Source organism: Dipodomys ordii, unplaced genomic scaffold, assembly GCF_000151885.1.
Source record: "Dipodomys ordii isolate 6190 unplaced genomic scaffold, Dord_2.0 Scaffold45, whole genome shotgun sequence".
In the NCBI taxonomy this organism is placed as follows: domain Eukaryota; kingdom Metazoa; phylum Chordata; class Mammalia; order Rodentia; family Heteromyidae; genus Dipodomys; species Dipodomys ordii.
The window spans coordinates 12,088,378-12,107,317 of NW_012267261.1; the positions used below are offsets into that span (position 1 = coordinate 12,088,378).

Consider the following 18,940-nt stretch of genomic DNA (forward strand, 5'->3'; position numbering starts at 1 on the left):
AGAGAGAGAGAGAGAGAGAGAGAGAGAGAGAGAGGGAGAGAGGGAGAGAGAAAGAGAGAGAGAGCGCACCAGTATTGGGGCTTGAACCAGGGTCTTGTGTTCTTGCGTGCCTATTTCACTCAAGGCCAGTACTCTACCACTTGAGCCATGCCCTCAGTTCTGGCTTTTTGCTTGTTAATTGTAGATTAAAGTCTCATAGATTTTTCTTCTTGGGCTGACTTGTAACTGTGATTCTCAGATCTTAGTCTCCTGAGTATCTAGGATTGTAGGAGTGAACCACTGGCGCTTGACTACAAATACAGGAAAAAGGAAGTGTTTGGAGAAAAAGACAATGTTCATGAAATTCTCATTGCAGAGTTTAAAAGAAAAGGAAAATCATGTCAGGAACTAAGTGATTAAAACTAAGCTGATTAAAAATATAAAATGAAAACAAATAAAAAGCAAAATGAAACAAAAATGCTGGCCAGAAAAGGCAAAGGTAGAAGACATTTTAAAATTACAAAACAATGAGGGAAAGAGACAAATAATTCAAGAGAAATGTCCAATAAAATGAAGCAAGAACTGTTATACCTATGATAAGAAAAAAGCCAAGTCATGGTACAGAATAAAAACTAAATCTTGATTTAAGAATTTGTTTTTAAATAAAAATGTCTTGGAATTTCCTATCAAGGGGCATTCTCTCTGAAGCACAACTTAATAGAGAGATTCAACTTGAAGCACTTTATTTGAGAAGTACATGGGATACTAGGAAGGGAAGCATGAAGAGGAGACAGCCAATCATGTTGTGTATAACATCACTGCCCACCAGAGCTCAGCCCTGCAGGGTGGCTGCAGTACTCTTAAGAGGTTTTGCTAGAATTATTCCACAGAAATTAATGCAACAAATGTCAATTTAGAATCTTATACTTGGCCCAAATATGTTTCAAAACCAAAGCAAAACAAAGATGCTTTCAGACATACAAAGCTGAAAGGATCCATCCCTAGCAGATCTACTCTGAAGAATGTGTTAAAGAATATCCTGCAAGCAAAAGGCAAATAGCATATGTCACTAAAGAAGTTGCGCCTGAACTAACTAACAGACTCTTCAAACCAAAAGTAAAAAGACAAACATCTCAGCTAAAAATAGGCATAAAACTCAATACATATTTCATTAAATAGTAATATTAATGGGTGTGTGGGAGATATGGAGACATTGGAACCCTCATTATATTGCTGGTGGGAATGCAAATGGTACGGCCACTTGGGAAAGGATGCGACAGTATTTTACAAACCTTTGATACAAACTTGACACATGACTCAGCAATTCCACTCCTTGGAATCTCCCCAAAACAAATGAGAGCATGTATCCATGAAAAGATATGTACACACTATTCATAGCAGTGATATTCAGTAGCCAAAGGAGATGACAATGCACACGTCCTTGCTGTGCAATGGGGACACACAATGTGGTATAGCAACACAATCACATGCTACTCAGAAACAAAAAGGAACAAATTACCAATATATTTACATCACCGGAGAACTTTAAAAACATGCTAAATGAAAAACATACTTCATAACACTGTGTGATATAGACTCAGGCAATTTCATTGCTACTGTGTCTGGTTTTTCATTTTTTCATTGACAGTAAAGCAGTTTATTAAGAAAATAATATACTTTAAAAAGAGTGACTTGTTTTTCTATTTCAAATTTCTCTGCAATAAAACGCTGTCTTTAGAAATTCTTTCTTTTTACAAAAAGAGGGACATACCCACCCTGAGATAGAAGTATTAGAAGTAGAAATTTTTTCATCAAAGTGTGTGTCTAGAATGGGTGGAGAGAGGCTTTAGTGTGCTTGTGTCTTCAGTGCTACCAGAATCTACAAAAGAGCAACACACAGTCTAGAGTTGGGCACACCATGAATGGTCTTAATAGTTCAAACTGACAAGTGGATATAGGTGTTTCAGAATATACTTGTTTTTAAATCCACTATTCTAGAATTTTTTTAAACTAGTGAAGAGCTTTAGAGATTAAGTTTAAAAAAAATCCGAATTGACTATATCATCATCTTGGAAGGCAAAGACCATGAGAAACATTTCTAGAGGAATAAATCTATTCCACATTGTTAGATAAAGAAGTATCTATACAAGAGTACAAGAAGAGTGAATGTGGAACATACATGGCTGCTCTTTCTCACTGAAGTCCTGATTCTATTCCAGTAAAAACCATCTTGACCAAATCAACACACAGGTGTTTAGTCACTTTTAGTTGGCCTATTTTACTTGAACTTTGCAATCACCCTTCCTATGAATGAGATAAGTTATTTAGAAATTCAACTTATTTCTGAATGAAATTTGGGCAAATTATGAATAGAAGGCAATTCTTTAACCAAAAATGAGTTCTGCAGCCAAAGAACAAACACTTCATGGGAAAACATTGAAAGCATTTCCATCAATTCATATAGATGGCAAAAGATGTCCTGCATTCAGGTGCTATGCAGCATTATGCATTTGTTGGGGGGTACCTAGTAAATGTAACAAAATAATTGAAAAGCAGTAGAATAGCAGAGTCAAAGTGTTCTTCATTACAGAAGATAAGCAGGGTTCATCTTGAAAAAATCTGGTGAAAATGTTATATAAAACAGTTTGTGTGTGGGCATGGTATCTATACCCACAATGCTAGCACTTGGGAACCTGACTCTGGAGGATTGCAAGTCCCAGACTAGCCAGGTTATAAAGCAATACCCTGTCTCAAAACAAAAACAAATCACAAAGAAACCCAGTTCAACACATTGGAAAAATGTAAGATTAGGATACAATTATTGTTGGGCACTGGTGGCGCATGCCTGTAATCTGAACTACTCAGCAGGCTCAGGTCTGAGGATTGTGGTTCAAAGGAAAGTCTAAGACTCTTATATCCACTCAACCACCAAATGGCCAAGTGGTAGAGCACCAGACTTGAATGAAAAAGGCAAGGGAGGATACCCAGGTCTTGAAGTCAAGCCCCCAATAGCAGCACACACACATCATTAATGGCTAATTTAAGTCAAATATAAAAAGTAATGTCAGCATTACATTCTGAGGTCTGTGTGGTGATACATGTCTGTAATGGCGGGCTTTAGTATAAGAATAGAGAGAGAGTTCAAGGCCAGCTTGGGATACATTTTGAAACCAGAATTACATTCTGGCCAGGTGCCAGTGGCTCATGCCTGTTATTCTAACTACTCAGGAAGCTAAGGATTGTGGTTCAAAGCCCAGGCTAAATAGTCCATGAGACTCTTATCTCCTATTAATCACCAAAAAGCCTTAAGTCAAACTGTGGTTCAAGTGACAGAATGCTAGCCTTGAGAAAGAAAGAATGAAAAGAAAAGAAAAGCTCAGGGATAGCACCCAGGCCCTGAGTTCAAGCCTCAGGACTGGTACAACAACAACCACCGATTACATTCTGAAAGAGCAAATGCACAATAACTGCAAAATAACTGAATATTTAAGAATACATCTGTATGAAATGTACACAATGTGTATGAAATAATCTCTAAAACAGGGCTAATGAGCAAAAATGTTCTTCTAATCAACCTGATGATGAGATCAGAAATTTATGGATCGCAACGAGCTGATTAGCATAATTAGGAAGAGAAATTAAGAATACCTGAGGAATTCCTTTTCCTTCCTTTTTTTAAATTTAGAAATACATTTTGATCTTACACCCATGTCTCTCTCTGACCCATGACTGCTGGTCCTCATGTATGACCTGACTTGTTTTTCTGGCTACTTTGAGGTTTTGAACTAGGCTTTCCCCATGCGCAGACAGGCTCTGCACATGTGCAGCTTGTGCCCTACCAGGACCACTCTTGCTACCTCTCCTCTTCCTCTACATGCTTCTATCCTTTTTGCTTTTATTTTTCAGATAAGGTCATAATTCTCTCTAGGATATTTTGGGACCCAAAGCCTCCCAAACATACCTCCCACATAGATGGGGGTATGTCACTACTAGTTTGTTGAGATGGGATCTCAATATCTCTTCATTCTGCTCTGGCTGGCCTCCTCATCTGCTTTCTGAATAGATGGATTACAGGAGTGATCCACTGTGCCCAGCCTAGCCTGCTTTTTAAGATAAGAGTCTCAATAATACGGGCTGGTCTTTAGCTCCTCTTCCCTTCCTCACCTGCTTCTCCTCTCCACTTATTTTCTTTTCCTTTCTTTCTCTTCGCCCCAGTGATGGAACCCAGGGCTTCATTCATGTTAGAAAAAGTGGCACTCTACTACCGAGCTATACCTCCACACCCCCTAAAAAAATATTTCCTGGGAGCCAGTGGATCACGCTTATAATCCTAGCCACTCAGGAGGCTGAGATCTGAGGATCATGGTTCAAAGCCAGTCCAGGCAGGAAAGTCCATGAGACTCTTATCTCCAATAAACCACTCAGAAAACCAGAAGTGGCACTCTGGCTCAAGTGGTAGAGTGCTAGCATTGAGCTGAAGAGCTGAGGGACAGCACCCAGGCCCAGGGTTCAAACCCCACAACCAGCCACCCCCCCAAAAAATGATTTTACAGTTCAAACTCCAATACTTTCAAAAATACATATATATTTTGTCAGTCTTGGGGCTTGAACTCAGGGCCTGGGCACTATCCCTGAGCTTCTTTTTGCGCAAGGTTAGCACTCTACCACTTGAGCCACAGCACCACTTCTGGCTTTTTCTGTGTATGTGGTACTGAGGAATCGAACCCAGAGTTTCATGCATGCTGGGCAAGCACTCTACCACTAAGCCACATTCCCAGCCCTCAAAAATAATTTTTAAAATTCAGCCTATCTTTGGCAGATTAAAAGTGTTTTATTAGCTAGGTAAACCTCCTGTAATGTGTTGTGACATTATTAATACATAAAGTGAGATACAGTATATTTGAGTGTGACTTTATTGTGAAAGATGGCAAAAGGGCAGAGAAAATACATCTGAATTTGGAAATAGAACATACTCCAGCTAGTTGACCATCTAGGCTGTTACAATCTTAGAGAATTCATATTTTTATTTATTAGATGTTTGGAAATATGTAAATGTCTGTTTATAGAGTCTCAGTTTTTAGTTATAACATGAAAAAAAAACCCAATCCCACAACAGCTTAGCCTTGTGGAGTTGTTTTGTAGATGATTGCTCTGAGACCTGGGTTGTTCTGTCTTGCCTTTCTCTTTGCCCTACTTTCATGTCCAGTCACGCCTTCCTAAACCACAGAGAATGATAGTGGAAGTGCTGGGTGCTGGCCTCCAGAGGCCCTGCACACTCCAGCTCTGTTGCTCTCAACAAGCCCAATCCAGCTGTTGGAGCACAAGAGACCATATAAAGAGGAGCTCACATTCCCCAACTGAAGCTATTTTAAACAAGTTCAACAGCCAGCCGACCCACAAACATGCAGGAGAACCTACCATGGTCCACATTATCCAGCTGGCTAGCTGACTCCAGAACGGCAGATGCTTTTTATTTTAAACTACTGAGATGTATTAACCAGCACTGGCTAATGGGCACAGACCTTCAATGTTCAACACACACATGACTGTTCTTGACTTCCTTCTGTTTACTCAGTTCTTGGTATGTTTCTCTGGCAGCTAATATGTCTGTGTTACAATTCTTCTGAGTTTTTTTTTTTTGAAAAAAATGACTATGACTATTGTGAGGTGTAGTGATAAAGTTTTTTGTTGTTGTTGTTGTGTTGTTTAGAAGTATGTTACATAGCCCTAAGTCCTAAGTTCCATCTCCTAAGTCTTCCTGGGAAGAGCTTTTCATCTCTTTCAGTAACTATCTGGTCACTAACCACAATATACATGGTACTATATCAACTTCTATGGCAGCAGATAACAAGATGAGTGAAACAGCATGTAGGTATCACATTGCTGTAGATACTGGTAACTGTGCTTAAAAAAATAAAAAGAAGGCTCGTGTGGAGCTGCATGCCTTTATTTTTTTCATTTTCAAAATTATCTTCAAATACTTGTACAAGGGGTTTCAATTAATATGTGTATTAATATGTACAATGCATCTTAAAGTCTTCCTTCCATCATTCCCCCCCACCCCATCCCATTTCCTACTTCCATGTCCACATATGTATACTGTATATTCTGACTGTATTCACCCACCATTCCTCTTTCCATTTGTCCACCATCACTCCTTTTCTTCACATGTTTCAACTTCTTGATAGTCATTTGTTAAACCATCTGTTAATTGTTCAAAGGGGTTACAGCAGATTCTCATTCCGCATATACTTTAGTCATATATATATATATATACGCACACATATAACACACATATATAAGTGTGTATGTGTATATGTATAGGTGTATGTACATGTATATATATGGTTCTGTGTACATTTACATATGTCTATATTTTAGGTCTAACATTCACATGAGAGTAAACATGTGCTCTTGTGTTCTTAATCCTGGTTTACTTCACTCAATAGGGTTTTCTTTTTCCAGGTCCATCTATTTCCCTACAAATGATATATTATTCTTCCTGATAGATGAATAAAATTCCATAGTATAAATAAATAAAAAATATATATAATCACATTTTCTTGATCCATTCATTGGTTGTATAGAATCTGGGCTATTCCCCTAAGTTGGCTATGAAAAGAATTGGGCATGCATTTGTTCTTTTCTGATGGATTTCACTTAGCATGATGTCCTTAAGGTTCACCCATGCTGTTGCCAGGTTCAGAAATGTTCTCTTTTTTACTTTGTTATACCTTCATCCATTGGTGAATGCTAGGGTTGCTTCCATCTTTTGTCTGTTATGATCATGAATGTATCTCTGAGATCTTGTATCCGATTCTTTTGGTATATAGCCAGGAATGGAACTGCTGTATCGTATGAACATTCAACTTTTTGGAGGGGAAGTAGTGGGGATCAAGCCCACTGCTCTATCCTGATGACCTTCTCTAGTCCTAATCACATCCTAGAGGCCATAACTCTAAATATCATTCAATACCCATGAACTTAGGTTCTAAATGTCTAACACATAAATTTGGAAAACATATTTAAACCATAACACAGAGAGAAACTGTAAAATAGCTTAGGGTCTGAGAGTGTGGCTTAGTGGTGGAGTGCTTGCCTAGTACACAAGAAGCCCTAGGCATGATCACCAGCACTGAAGAAAACCAAACAAACCAAAACATTGCTGATATTTTAGCCAGGTTGTAACTCCAGCACTGGGAGGCAGAGGCAGCATCATGAGCTTGAGATGAGTGTGAGGATAGTTTGGGCTACATAGTAGAAAACTGGCTCAAAACAAACAAACCACTAGCCCCCCAAACAAAACAACAAAATAATCAAACTTCCTAAGCAGAAACCCATTGAAATAGAGGCAGACAGAAAAAAAAGGGGAGGGCTTTAGCAAAAACGTCTGGAAAAGTAAAAAAGGCAGAAGGACAAAGAGTTGAAAGAAATGGAAAGAAAAAAAGAACACTTAATAGGAACAGAGTGGAAAGCAATGGCTAAATGAGATGAGGCTGGAAAGATGAAGAGGTAGTCACAGAACAACAAAGGAAGGAAAAAGATGAAAATCAAAGATGACCTTTCCCCTAAAGCACAAACCATAAGTCAGACATAAATAATATTCGAGTACTTTCTGCAAAGTTGGTGGATAGGAATATAGGATTCTGCTGAGTGGGGGAGGTTACAAGTAAGTTCTGTGCATACAGAATGAGTGTAAGTTGTGATTTCTAAAAAATTCAACTTTTTACTTTACATCAACCACCTTTCTAATCAGCTAGAAGTGATGACACAGAGTTAACCAGTGTCAGAGAGTGGTCCTGGAAAGCTGTGGACTCAGTCTATACATCTCCAAGAGACCACTCAGATGTCTGAATCATTGCCCGGTTTCATTTCCTGCATTTCCCCTTCTTTCTCCTCTAAATACAAGAGTTACCTCTTCGCCTTTATTCTTGTTTTCATGACCATAATCTAAGTTAGGATTCCTTTATTCCTCTGATAGGTCTATTCATTTCTCTCTGAGCAAATACTTAAAATTTAAAATTATTAATTTATTCGGTCAGTATCTTGTCTTCTCTAAGCTCTTCTCTTTCACACAACTTCACTGTCATATGCCCCAGGACCTAATTTACAGCAGAAGCTGTTGAGTGAATAAGTACATAAAAGACAAGTACAAAGTGTTTCTTTCCTGGAGTAATGTCTCCATCTGGCGGGACTTTAGAGTATTGTCTTCTTTTTTTTTCTTCTCTTAGGGCTCTGGAATAGCTCAATCTCTTCAGGCAGGGGACTGGTCACAAACAAGGCTTACTTGGTGAAATCAACAGGCAGGTAGTAATTAAAGCCCGTGGGGCACTGGCTTCTGGCAAAAGGCAGAGCACAAACCCATCAGTAAAGTCTTGGCTCAAGAGGATCCTTTAGGCACCTTCACACCTCCTTTCTTACAGCTATCCAGAAGGGTCCCCAATCCCTGATCCCCAATCCCAACTTTTTCCCAGAGCACCACAACTGAAACAGAAGTTGGAGACTGAAGTCGTTCCCGCCCTACCATCATCGTATACACTTAGGAGAGAAGGAAGGGCAAATTAGGCTCCACCAGAAATCTAAAGTTATCCTGTAGAATTTTTTTTTTGTTTTCTGGTTGGTTGTGGGGCTTGAACCCAGGGCCTGGGCACTGTCCCACAGCCTCTTTGTGCTCAAGGCGAGTGCTCCAGCCCTGGAGCCACAGCGCCACTTCCGGTTTCCTGGTGGTTTATTGGAGATCGGAGTCTCACGGTCTCTCCTGCCCGGGCTGGCTTCGAACCGCGATCCTCAGATCCTCCTGAGTAGTCAGGATTACAGGCGTGAGCCACCGGCGCCCGGTCTGTAGGATGATTTGCACACACAACCTGGAGTAACTTTTGAAAAAAGAAAACACATTAAACTTCCCTTGATGGGTCAGGATACGTGTTCCATTCAGCTCATAAATGCATACCAAGGAAGGCTCCTTTTAAGCCCGCTTGTTCACAAATGCGTTTCGAAGCTCCTTCCACTTACCAGGGAGGGACCCTAGCGCTCTCTTCCTACCCAGCCCCGGAGCTGGGAGGCCGGAAGTCAGACTCCGGCGCGAGCCGCTCTTTCCCCCCAGACTTTATGGTTTCCGGGTTACTCTGGCCACCGGAACTCTATGGTTCCGGGGCGAGCTGGGAGCACTGAGTTTGAAAGCCGTGGCGGGAAGATGGCCGCAGCACCTGTCACCGCGCCGGCTTTCTCCGCCTTGGGGAGCTGCTGGGACTGCAGTGTCGTGTCTTGAACCACAAAGAAAGGCTTGTGTGCCATGGATCCTCCACGTCGGAGTGGGAAACGGCGGCGCTCCGAATCTAGCCCAGACTCGAGGTCAGCCAGCGGGGGCGACAGCAGTGTCAGCCCCCAGCGTCTGTCCCGGTCGGTGCTGAGTCCGCCGCCGGGCCTGGGGCGCAGCCTGCAGGCCGCGGGTGCCAGCACCCCAGGTACTTGGGGGAGACGGAGCTCCGAGCGAGGGGTGGAGGGAGTCCGGCGGGCCGGGCCTCCGCCGCGCGCCCTCGGGCGCGTCTGCCTCGAGCTGCGGCCTGGTGCGGCTGGTGGCGTGCTGTGCAGGCCTGGGGCGCCTGGCGTGTGCGCTGTGTGTGTGTGTGGGGGGGGGGTCGGGGGTAAACTCACAGTGCTTTCTGCATAGTTCACCCTGACGGAGCCACCTTCCAGCTAGCCAAAGCCTGGCACCACAAGTGAGCTTCCTAATGCTGCTCAGTACTCCTCTTACAGGGGTGTGTGCGTGTGTGTGTGGTGCATGTGTACTGTTTGTGTGTGCATGTGGGGTGTGTGTGTGCTGTGTTTGCATGTGAGATGTGTGTGCTAGGCATGTCGTGTATGTGTGTTGTGTATGTGAGGTACGTGTGTACTATTTGTGTGTGCATGTGGGGGGGGTGTGTGTGCTGTGTTTGCATGTGGGGTGTGTGTGCTAGGCATGTGGTTGTGTGTGTGTGTTGGTATAGGGACTTGAACTCAGGGCACTCTCTACTGCTTGAGCCACAACTCTATACTTCTGGCTTTTTGAAAAGTCTCATGGACTTTTCTGGCTCCAAACCTCAATCCTCAGATCTCAGTCTGAGTAGCTAGGATTACAGATGTGAGCCTCTGGCGCTCTGCTGCAAAGAGTCTTATACAGGACTATTGAGTCTGGCAGTTTGCAGTTCCTGTATCGAATTTGTAATGTTTTCTAAGGTAAGTTAGGTGTCCTGTGAATGTTAACACAGTTATCGGCGGGTAAACATTTAGTTATATGATAATTGCTCAGTCATTGTTGCCCAGTCATCCTCATATTAATTAAAACTTAAATGGAAACCTCCCTAATTCAGTTTTGTAATGCTTACTTACTGATTAGGGAACTCCCTATAATTCTTATACTTCTTATCCATTGTATATAGCAGACATTCGTGGGTTTTTTTTTTTGAGGGGGTAGGACTTTTTAAGAAATTTCAAATTATATTTAGTACACAATTTCTATACAAGATCAATTTCTCACGAGCTTCTTAAAGTCTGTTTTAAATAGCTTCATTCCAACACACAGGGAAAGTACTACAAAAGTTATGTTAGATCTAACTCTTGTTCTTCTTTTTTTCCTGAAAGGAGTATGTAAGCAAACAGTTCCTGATGACCAAATAGACAAACTGTTATTGGCAAATTGGGGCCTTCCTAAAGAAGTTTTGGAGAAATACCACAGTTTTGGTGTAAAAAAGATGTTTGAATGGCAGGCAGAATGCCTTTTGCTTGGACAAGTCTTGGAGGGAAAGAATTTAGTTTATTCAGGTATTCAGATTTATGCAAACTAATTTCTCTACTCTTTAAAAGATAATTATCAGTGTAAGGGAACTATTGGGTATGGTTTTTTTCTTAAGGTGGATGAGACATTGCTGAAACTGGAGAAAGTCTTAAAATATATTTTAAAAGTAAAGTCACATATGCATACTTAAGTTATGGAAGTTCAATTATATGGTGGTAGTTGTGGAACAAGAAATATTGCAACTTATAGACTCAGAGTTCTTGTTCAGCAAATGTGTGTCCCAGGGTGAAAGGGTGTTGTCATGGGAAATGTCAGTCTGTTCTTCCTCCATTAGATCTCAGCTGCTTTTCAGGGCATGGTATTTGCATATTGTATGTTTTTCAAGGGACCTGTTTCTACAGGGTTGTATGTATATACACCCAATGTGATGTCCCTTATAAGAAGATTTATGTGGTTTTTTTCCCATGGGCAAGTTTTATATATACACAATTTTTAACTTGTGATTACCATACTGACTTGAGTCTAATTATTTGGTAAGATAGCAATTCCTTTGTGTTTTCTCTGAACTTTGTATCAGATTTTTTTTCATTATGGCTATGAAAGGGAATTATTTTTTAGCTGTAAGTTCAGGCTGTGGAGTTTAACTTGTTCGATTTAAAAACTATCACTTTCTGGCTGTGTGACTTTGTAATAGAGAGAAAGGAGTTCAGGGAGACTGACTTGATCACATTTAGATTAAATTATTTTATATGTATAAGAGGTGAGAACAGTTTTGACATATAGAAAGTCTTCCTAAATGCCAGCTAGTAGTAGTGTAGCATTTCCTAGCCAAGTTCTATTACCTTAAATATCTCTTGATTCTTACTACTTTGTGCTCTTAGGTTCATTATGATTGTATAATCCTAGATTATACAATAGCCTATAGATAATACATGTTTTATCTTTTTCTCTGGTTTTGCCCTATTTCTGCAGCCAAAGTGATCTTTTAAAGGTACAAATATGACCTTATTCTCTTTCTAAGAACTCATTAGTCATTTCTGATTTGCTTTTAGGATTGTCTAAATTCTTGCCATGGTGGGATCATATGACTCTGTTTATGCAGCATTTTCACATCTCTTCTCTTTCTGTTCTGAAGGCCGTTTGTTCCAGGCTTACTGAATTACTCACTGTCATCCCAATGTACCAGGCTTTCCTCTAGCCCTGTACATATGCTTTTTATGCTTGGTATTCCTTTTCTCTTTTCTTCTTCCTCATGTAAGTTCTCTCCCCTCCCTTCTGTTCCCCTCCCTTCCCTTCCTCAGCCTCTATTATAGCTCCTGGCACATTATGTAAAATTGCTCATTGCTTTCAAGCACTTAAAGGAATGAATCTTTAGGAATAAGCAAGCTAGATTTCATTATTATCTATCAGTTTTGCCAATATAAGTATCATTATATCTATTTTCAGAATGAGTTTAGAAAGGTAGTTTAAAGTGAGGTATTTCAAGGTATAAAGATTTCAAATGAGGCTTGGTAATACTGGAGGTAGTTTAAAATATTTATTAATGCGGTGTACCAGACATTACTTCTTTCTGTTGTAACTTTGTGGAATAATCATGTTTTAGCTCCTACAAGTGCTGGAAAGACCCTTGTTGCAGAATTACTTATTTTGAAGCGTGTTTTGGAAATGCGGAAGAAAGCCTTATTTATTCTTCCCTTTGTTTCTGTGGCTAAAGAGAAGAAATACTATCTTCAGGTAATGTTTTTGTGCTGTGTTTAGCATATTGGCAGCTTTGGCTTTACTCATTTCCAATAGAATTATAAAAACAAGTGAGAACAGTTTCATTTATTGCATCTCATCTAGCTTTAAAAGCTGATTATTAAAAGTACTGAAAGTTTAAAGAAGGAAATTTTTTAAAATGCTGTTATATAAAGGAGAGTGGGCTATGAAATCCAGTAGTTTGGTGAGCATCATGTAAGAGTTTGTCAATGTTTTCTTAGGAAGTAAACAGTATATTTCAGTTGGCACATAACTGCAAATGAAGAAATAGAGCTTAAGGAATAGGACTAGAGTGAAGCATGGACAGGAAAGAGCATTTAAGGAAGCTTACCCCATCTTGATTGAGACCTGCTGGCCACATTTAGGGGCTGAAGAGCAGTTATTCATTGGTGCTTAGTAAAGCTCTATGCTTGTGGTAGTTTTCCTGGAAAAATGAGTAACACTTACATTAATATGATACTTAACTAGTTTTTAAGGCATTTTCACAAATAGAGTATTTCATTAAATAGAATGAATTTGCTGGTGCTGGTGGCTCAAGCCTGTATTACCAGCTACTCAGGAGGCTGAGATCTGAAGAATGTTGCTTGAACCAGCCCAAGCAGAAAAGTACCTGAGACTCTTATTTCCAATTAACTACAAAAAAGCCGGATAGAGGTGTGATTCAAATGGTAGTATGGCAATCTTGAGTGAAAAAGCTAAGGGACAGTGCCCACGCCCCGAGTTCAAGCCCCCATATTGACACACACATACACACACAAGAATGAATGTTTCCCTATGATTTCTACAATAAAACTGTATTGTTGGAATAGAAATATCACCATACTGATAGGCCAAAATAAATCTAGGTCCTCCTAGTTTTGCTACTATCTTTAGCCCAGACATGCACCCTGCTGAGCCTCAGGTTGTATTGGAAAATGAGACTGTTAACATACATTGTTAATCCTCAACCCTATGGATTAATTTAGTAATACTCAAAATAGCTCAAAAGTTCCATGGTTCTATAAATGTTTTCAACAGTTATTTCACAGGCCAAATAGCCAACAAAACTGTCCTACATGGTAGCATTCTCTCAACTTAGACCCAAAGTAACAAAATGATGATACTTTTTATGAGAAAATATGTTAAAAGTTTTTTTTAAACAAACTATTATCAAAGTTCCATTGAATTTAACTTTTAAAAACTTTTCTTCCATCATATAAAAAAGAAATCTTTAGTAGGGTAAGACTGTTGTCCTTATGGAGTATGAGTTTGTTTCTTAACATGTTGATTAACCCTGGTATAGTGGTGCATACTATGATTATGAATTCTGTGCCAGCCTGGACTATAAAGAGAGAGCCTGTCAAAAATATAAATGAAAATAAACCTAAAAATGCCAGGCACTGGTGGGTCATGCCTATAATCCTAGCTACTAAGGAAGCTGAGATCTGAGGATTGCAGTTTGAAACCAGCCGGGGCAGAAAAGTCTGTGAGACTTTGTCTCCAATAAACCACTCAGAAAAAGCTGGAAGTGGCATTGTAGCTCAAGTGGCAGAGTGCTAGCCTTGAGCACAAAGAGGCCCAGGGACAGTGCCCAGACCCTAAGGTCCATTCAAGTCCCAGGATCAGCAAAAACAAAACCAAACCAAAAAAACCCCCAACAACGCTAAAAACAACAATAATGCCCCCTCCCCCAACTCCCCACAAACAAACCCTCCAACTCCCCACCCGCCCATATTTAACACTAATATATTAGAGTTAAAAATTTGGGTAGTTTCTTGCTATTTATTAGAGTAAAAATGTTAGTGCCTGAGGTACATTTTCTCCAGTTGTAATTTCTATGTTAAAAAACAAACTTTACAGCTTGGGGTGGGGGAGAGGAGGGAGGAGTTGGGTAAGTGGGGAGGGAAGGAATGGTAGGGGGAAAAACAAAGGAGGATAACAATGCTTGATAGGAAGTGTACTCATTACCTTATTCATGTAACTATAAACCCTCTGTACAGTATCTTTACAATTAAAAAAACATGAAAAATAGGACTTCGATTTTTAAATAATATCATGAAAATGGCCAATTAAGGACTGAGTTTTATCCATTCTAATGGACAAAACTTATAATTTCTGGTATATATTCAAAGAACCAGGATGTCTTGGCCAGAGCAACTTGACAGTGGCCTGATAAAGGTCTTTAGATGCTTATGTCTGTGTCCTGGGATAGAAATCATAACTCATGAATTTTTAACTTTTTCACTGATACTGTTTCTTTTTTACTCAATCCAGAGTCTGTTTCAGGAAGTAGGAATAAAAGTAGATGGTTATATGGGCAGCTCTTCTCCAGCAGGGCATTTCTCTTCCTTGGACATTGCTGTCTGCACAATTGAGAGAGCCAATGGTCTGATCAATCGCCTCATAGAAGAAAATAAGATGGATTTGTTAGGTAAGAAAAATTAGAAAATGAGGCAAATTCTTCCTATTGCTATTTCTGGAGATATAGCTCAAATGTTAGTGCACTTGCCCAGTAATTCTAGGCCCTATTCCAACTATAGTACCACTGGAAAACAAAACAAAACAAAAACAAAAACAAAAGAGGTACCTTATTACTTAGGACATATTGGATTTTAGTTATCTTGAGGATTTTAATAGCTTAATAGTTTTGTTATTTCATCTAATGTACTTGGCAAAGTAGATAGAATAAATAGTTTTGGATAAATGAATAAATGTTGAAATAACTCATGTAATATGATTTAGAGGTAGTGTAATGATAAAGAAAAAGAGCATCTTATGTCATTGGGAAAGCATGTGAATGGTCTTGATTTTAGTAGGAGTACTGGTTAAAGGGACCAGTGCATGTAGAAACAATTGGGGTTTCTGCTTAGGAAGTTTTGTTATTTTGTTGTTTTGTTTTGGGGGCTAGTGGTTTGTTTGTTTTGAGTCAATGTTATACTATATAGCCTAGACTATCCTCACTCTCATCTCAACCTCATGATCCCACCTCCACCTCCCAGTGCTGGAGTTACAACCTGGCAAAATATCAGCAATGTTTTGGTTTGTTTGGTTTTCTTCATGCCTAGGGCCTCATGTGTACTAGGTAAGCACTATACCACTAAACCGCACTCTCAGGCCCTAAGCTATATTACAGTTTTTCTGTCTCTCTGTTATGGTTTAAATATATTTTCCAAATTCATGTTAGAAACTTAGGAACTTAGTTCATTGGGGTTATGAAGATATAAAGAAGGCATTGATTAATAATAATCTTTTTCAGAAATTCTTTTTTTTTTTTTGTCGGTCATGGGGCTTGAACTCTGGGCCTGGGCGCTGTCCTTCAGCTCTTCAGCTCAAGGCGAGCGCTCTACCACTTGATCTACAGTGCCACTTCCGGTTTTCTGGTGGTTTATTGGAGATAGAAGTCTCACGATCTCTCCTGCCCGGGCTGGCTTTGAACCGCGATCCTCAGATCTCAGCCTCCTGAGTAGCTAGGATTACAGGTGTGAGCCACCAGCGCCCGGCCTATCTTTTTTTTTTGGGGGGGGGAGTGGGGGGTCTGGTCGTGGGGCCTGAACTCTGGACCTGGGCACTGTCCCTCAGCTCTTCAGCTCAAGGCTAGCGCTCTACCACTTGAGCCACAGCGCCATTTCCGGCTTTTTTCTTTTTGCTTATGTGGTGCTGAGGAATCAAACCCAGGGCCTCCGGCATGCAAGGCAAGCGCTCTATCACTGAGCCACCTTCCCAGCCCCTTTTTCAGAAATTCTTGAGAGCATTATTCCAATTATGCCTAAATGGGAAAAGAATGTATATTTATATTTGTGTTTGAAGTAGAGTGACATTAGACTATCATATTTAAAGGAATAATCCCTTAAAAATCATCTTTTTTATTGGCTGAAGTCTGATTTTATTTGAGTATGGTTGTTTTCTTATAGAAAAAGTTAAGGCTTGAGTAACTGAGATAAATGCCTATGATACATTATATATTACATGCTTATGTTCTTTTTTGTAATCATTTGTAAATTGCTAATCTATAAGATTAAATTGGTAATATTTAGAAATGTCTCAGTAATGAGACACAGTTTTTCTTGGGTTTGATTAATTCTGAGTAAGCTAATCATTGACTTTTTTTTTTTTTTTTTTTTTAAGATTTTCCTGGATTGGGGCGGGGGTGGGGGGGCACTGTCCCTCAGCTCTTCAGCTCAAGGCTAGCGCTCTACCACTTGAGCCACAGCGCCACTTCTGGCTTTTTTCTTTTTGCTTATGTGGTGCTGAGGAATCGAACCCAGGGCCTCAGGCGTGCAAGGCAAGTGCTCTACCACTGAGCCACCTTCCCAGCTCCCTAATCATTGACTTTTAAGATCCAGAATACATTGTAGTAGGAAGGAGTGCTTATGATACCTAAATCTTCTTGGAAAGGAACTAATTGATTGTATGCGGAGACCAGGTTTTGTGTTATGTTTGTTTTATACTTGAAGTATATTATGACAGCTTATTGTATGATATAAAATACTGAGTCTTAAATTTCTACTTGGTATTGTGAAATTCTATAAAACATAGAATCTGGAAAAATCCTTCTAGGAATGGTGGTTGTGGATGAGTTACACATGCTTGGAGACTCTCACCGAGGGTATCTGCTGGAACTTTTGCTGACCAAGATTTGTTATATTACTCAGAAATCAGCATCATGGTGAGTACCTGAAGTAACTAAATTACTCAGATTCCAAACCATGTTGAGAAGGTTGCAAAACTACAAAAGTATGTGTTAAATTAAAGGAATGTAGTACTTCTTTTTTTTTTTTTTTGGTCAGTCATGGGGCTTGAACTCAGGGCCTATGCACAATTCCTGAGCTTTTGTGTTCAAAACTAGCACTCTACTACTTTGAGCCACAGTGCAACTTCCAGTTTCTGATGGTTAATTGGAGATAAGAGTCTCATGGACTTTCCTGCTCCAGTTGTGTTTGAACTGTGAACTTCAGATCTCAACCTTCTAACTAGCTAGGATTACAGGCTTGAACCACCGGCATCTGGCTGTTGTACATTTCTTATTCAGAAAAAACACATGTATAGCAGTTTGTTATTGTTCCAAAAGAAGTAATTGAGGTAGAATGTATAAACTCGTTGCAGTAGCTTATGCCTGTATTCCTGTCTACTTGGGAGGTAGAGATCAGAAGGACCACAGTTCAAGGCATTCCTGGGCAAAATGGTAGCAAGGTCTCATCTCAATCAGTAAAAAAAACCTGGGTGCAGTGGTATGTGCCTGTCAGCCCGTATCTTATAATGGCAAATAGAAATAGGAAGATCATGGTGGTCTAGACCGGTCTGGGCATAAGCATAAGACCTTACATGAAATATAACTAAAGCAAAAAGGTCTGAAGATGTGGATCAAGTGGTAGAGTGACTGCACTGCCTAGCAGGTTCAAGGCCCCATTACTGCATGTGTGTAATAAGGACATGACCAACACTGCTGTTACCAGCTTTACTGGTTAATTTACACCCTATCTTAATGTGTTTCCATTTGGTCTTCACAGCCAGCCAGAGTCACCAAAGTCTTTGTCTAAAGCTGTACAGATTGTTGGTATGAGTGCTACTCTTCCTAATTTGGAGCTTGTGGCTTCTTGGTTGAATGCTGAACTCTACCATACTGACTTTCGTCCTGTACCACTTTTGGAGTTAGTAAAAATTGGAAATTCCATTTATGACTCTTCAATGAAGCTTGTGAGGGAATTTCAACCCATGCTACAAGTGAAGGTAAATTATTCTTGCAGCATCACTATCAGTATCTTTGCATTTTCTAGCAACCTATAATCATTTTTTTTGAAATACATAATTAGAGGTTGTAAAATAGTCAAATGTACATTAAAAATCTATTAAAATTAATATTAACTGATTAACTAATAATCAGTTTCACCTTGAGGAATTAATGGTGGTGAGAGGGAATGTAGTTGTACCTTTAATGTAAGTGATATTTATTTCCTGATATACTTTTTGAGAGGCAGATTTTCATAAAATGAAGGCCAGGGAAACACTCAGGATACCACACAATGATTTAAATACAACTGATGCTTGGTCAGAGTAACTAAGAGCTTCTCCCAATCCACTGAATTGAGTAAAGCGCACTGGACAATTAAACTTTGAAAAAAAAATTTCCTTTGTTTATTTATTTGATTGTGCTTGGTCAAAATGACGTGTAATAAATTTGCAAATAAGATAGACTTACTGTACTTTGAATTTTCCTTATCTTCTTTTTGTTATTATCTATCTCTTACTGGAATAGAAACATGAGGACAGAACATTTTTTCTGCTGTGTTTTGCTCAATCCTCATAATTTTTTTTTTTTAATTGGTCGTGGGGCCTGAACTCTGGGCCTGGATGCTGTCCCTCAGCTTTTCAGCTCAAGGCTAGTGCTCTACCACTTGAGCCACAGCTCCACTTCCGGCTTTTTTCTTTTTGCTTATGTGGTGCTGAGGAATC

The 18,940-nt window shown here is 39.7% G+C and overlaps 1 protein-coding gene across 1 annotated transcript in view; it reads left to right on the forward strand.

The window, feature by feature from the left end:
- Positions 1-9,271: 9,271 nt before the first annotated feature.
- Positions 9,272-18,940, forward strand: part of Polq (polymerase (DNA directed), theta) — a 66,292-nt gene continuing 56,623 nt past the window's right edge. The window contains exons 1-4 of the mRNA XM_013019496.1: positions 9,272-9,443; positions 10,600-10,779; positions 12,357-12,487; positions 14,765-14,921. Coding sequence (XP_012874950.1) covers positions 9,272-9,443; positions 10,600-10,779; positions 12,357-12,487; positions 14,765-14,921 — 640 coding nt within the window. The remainder of the gene's footprint in view (positions 9,444-10,599; positions 10,780-12,356; positions 12,488-14,764; positions 14,922-18,940) is intronic.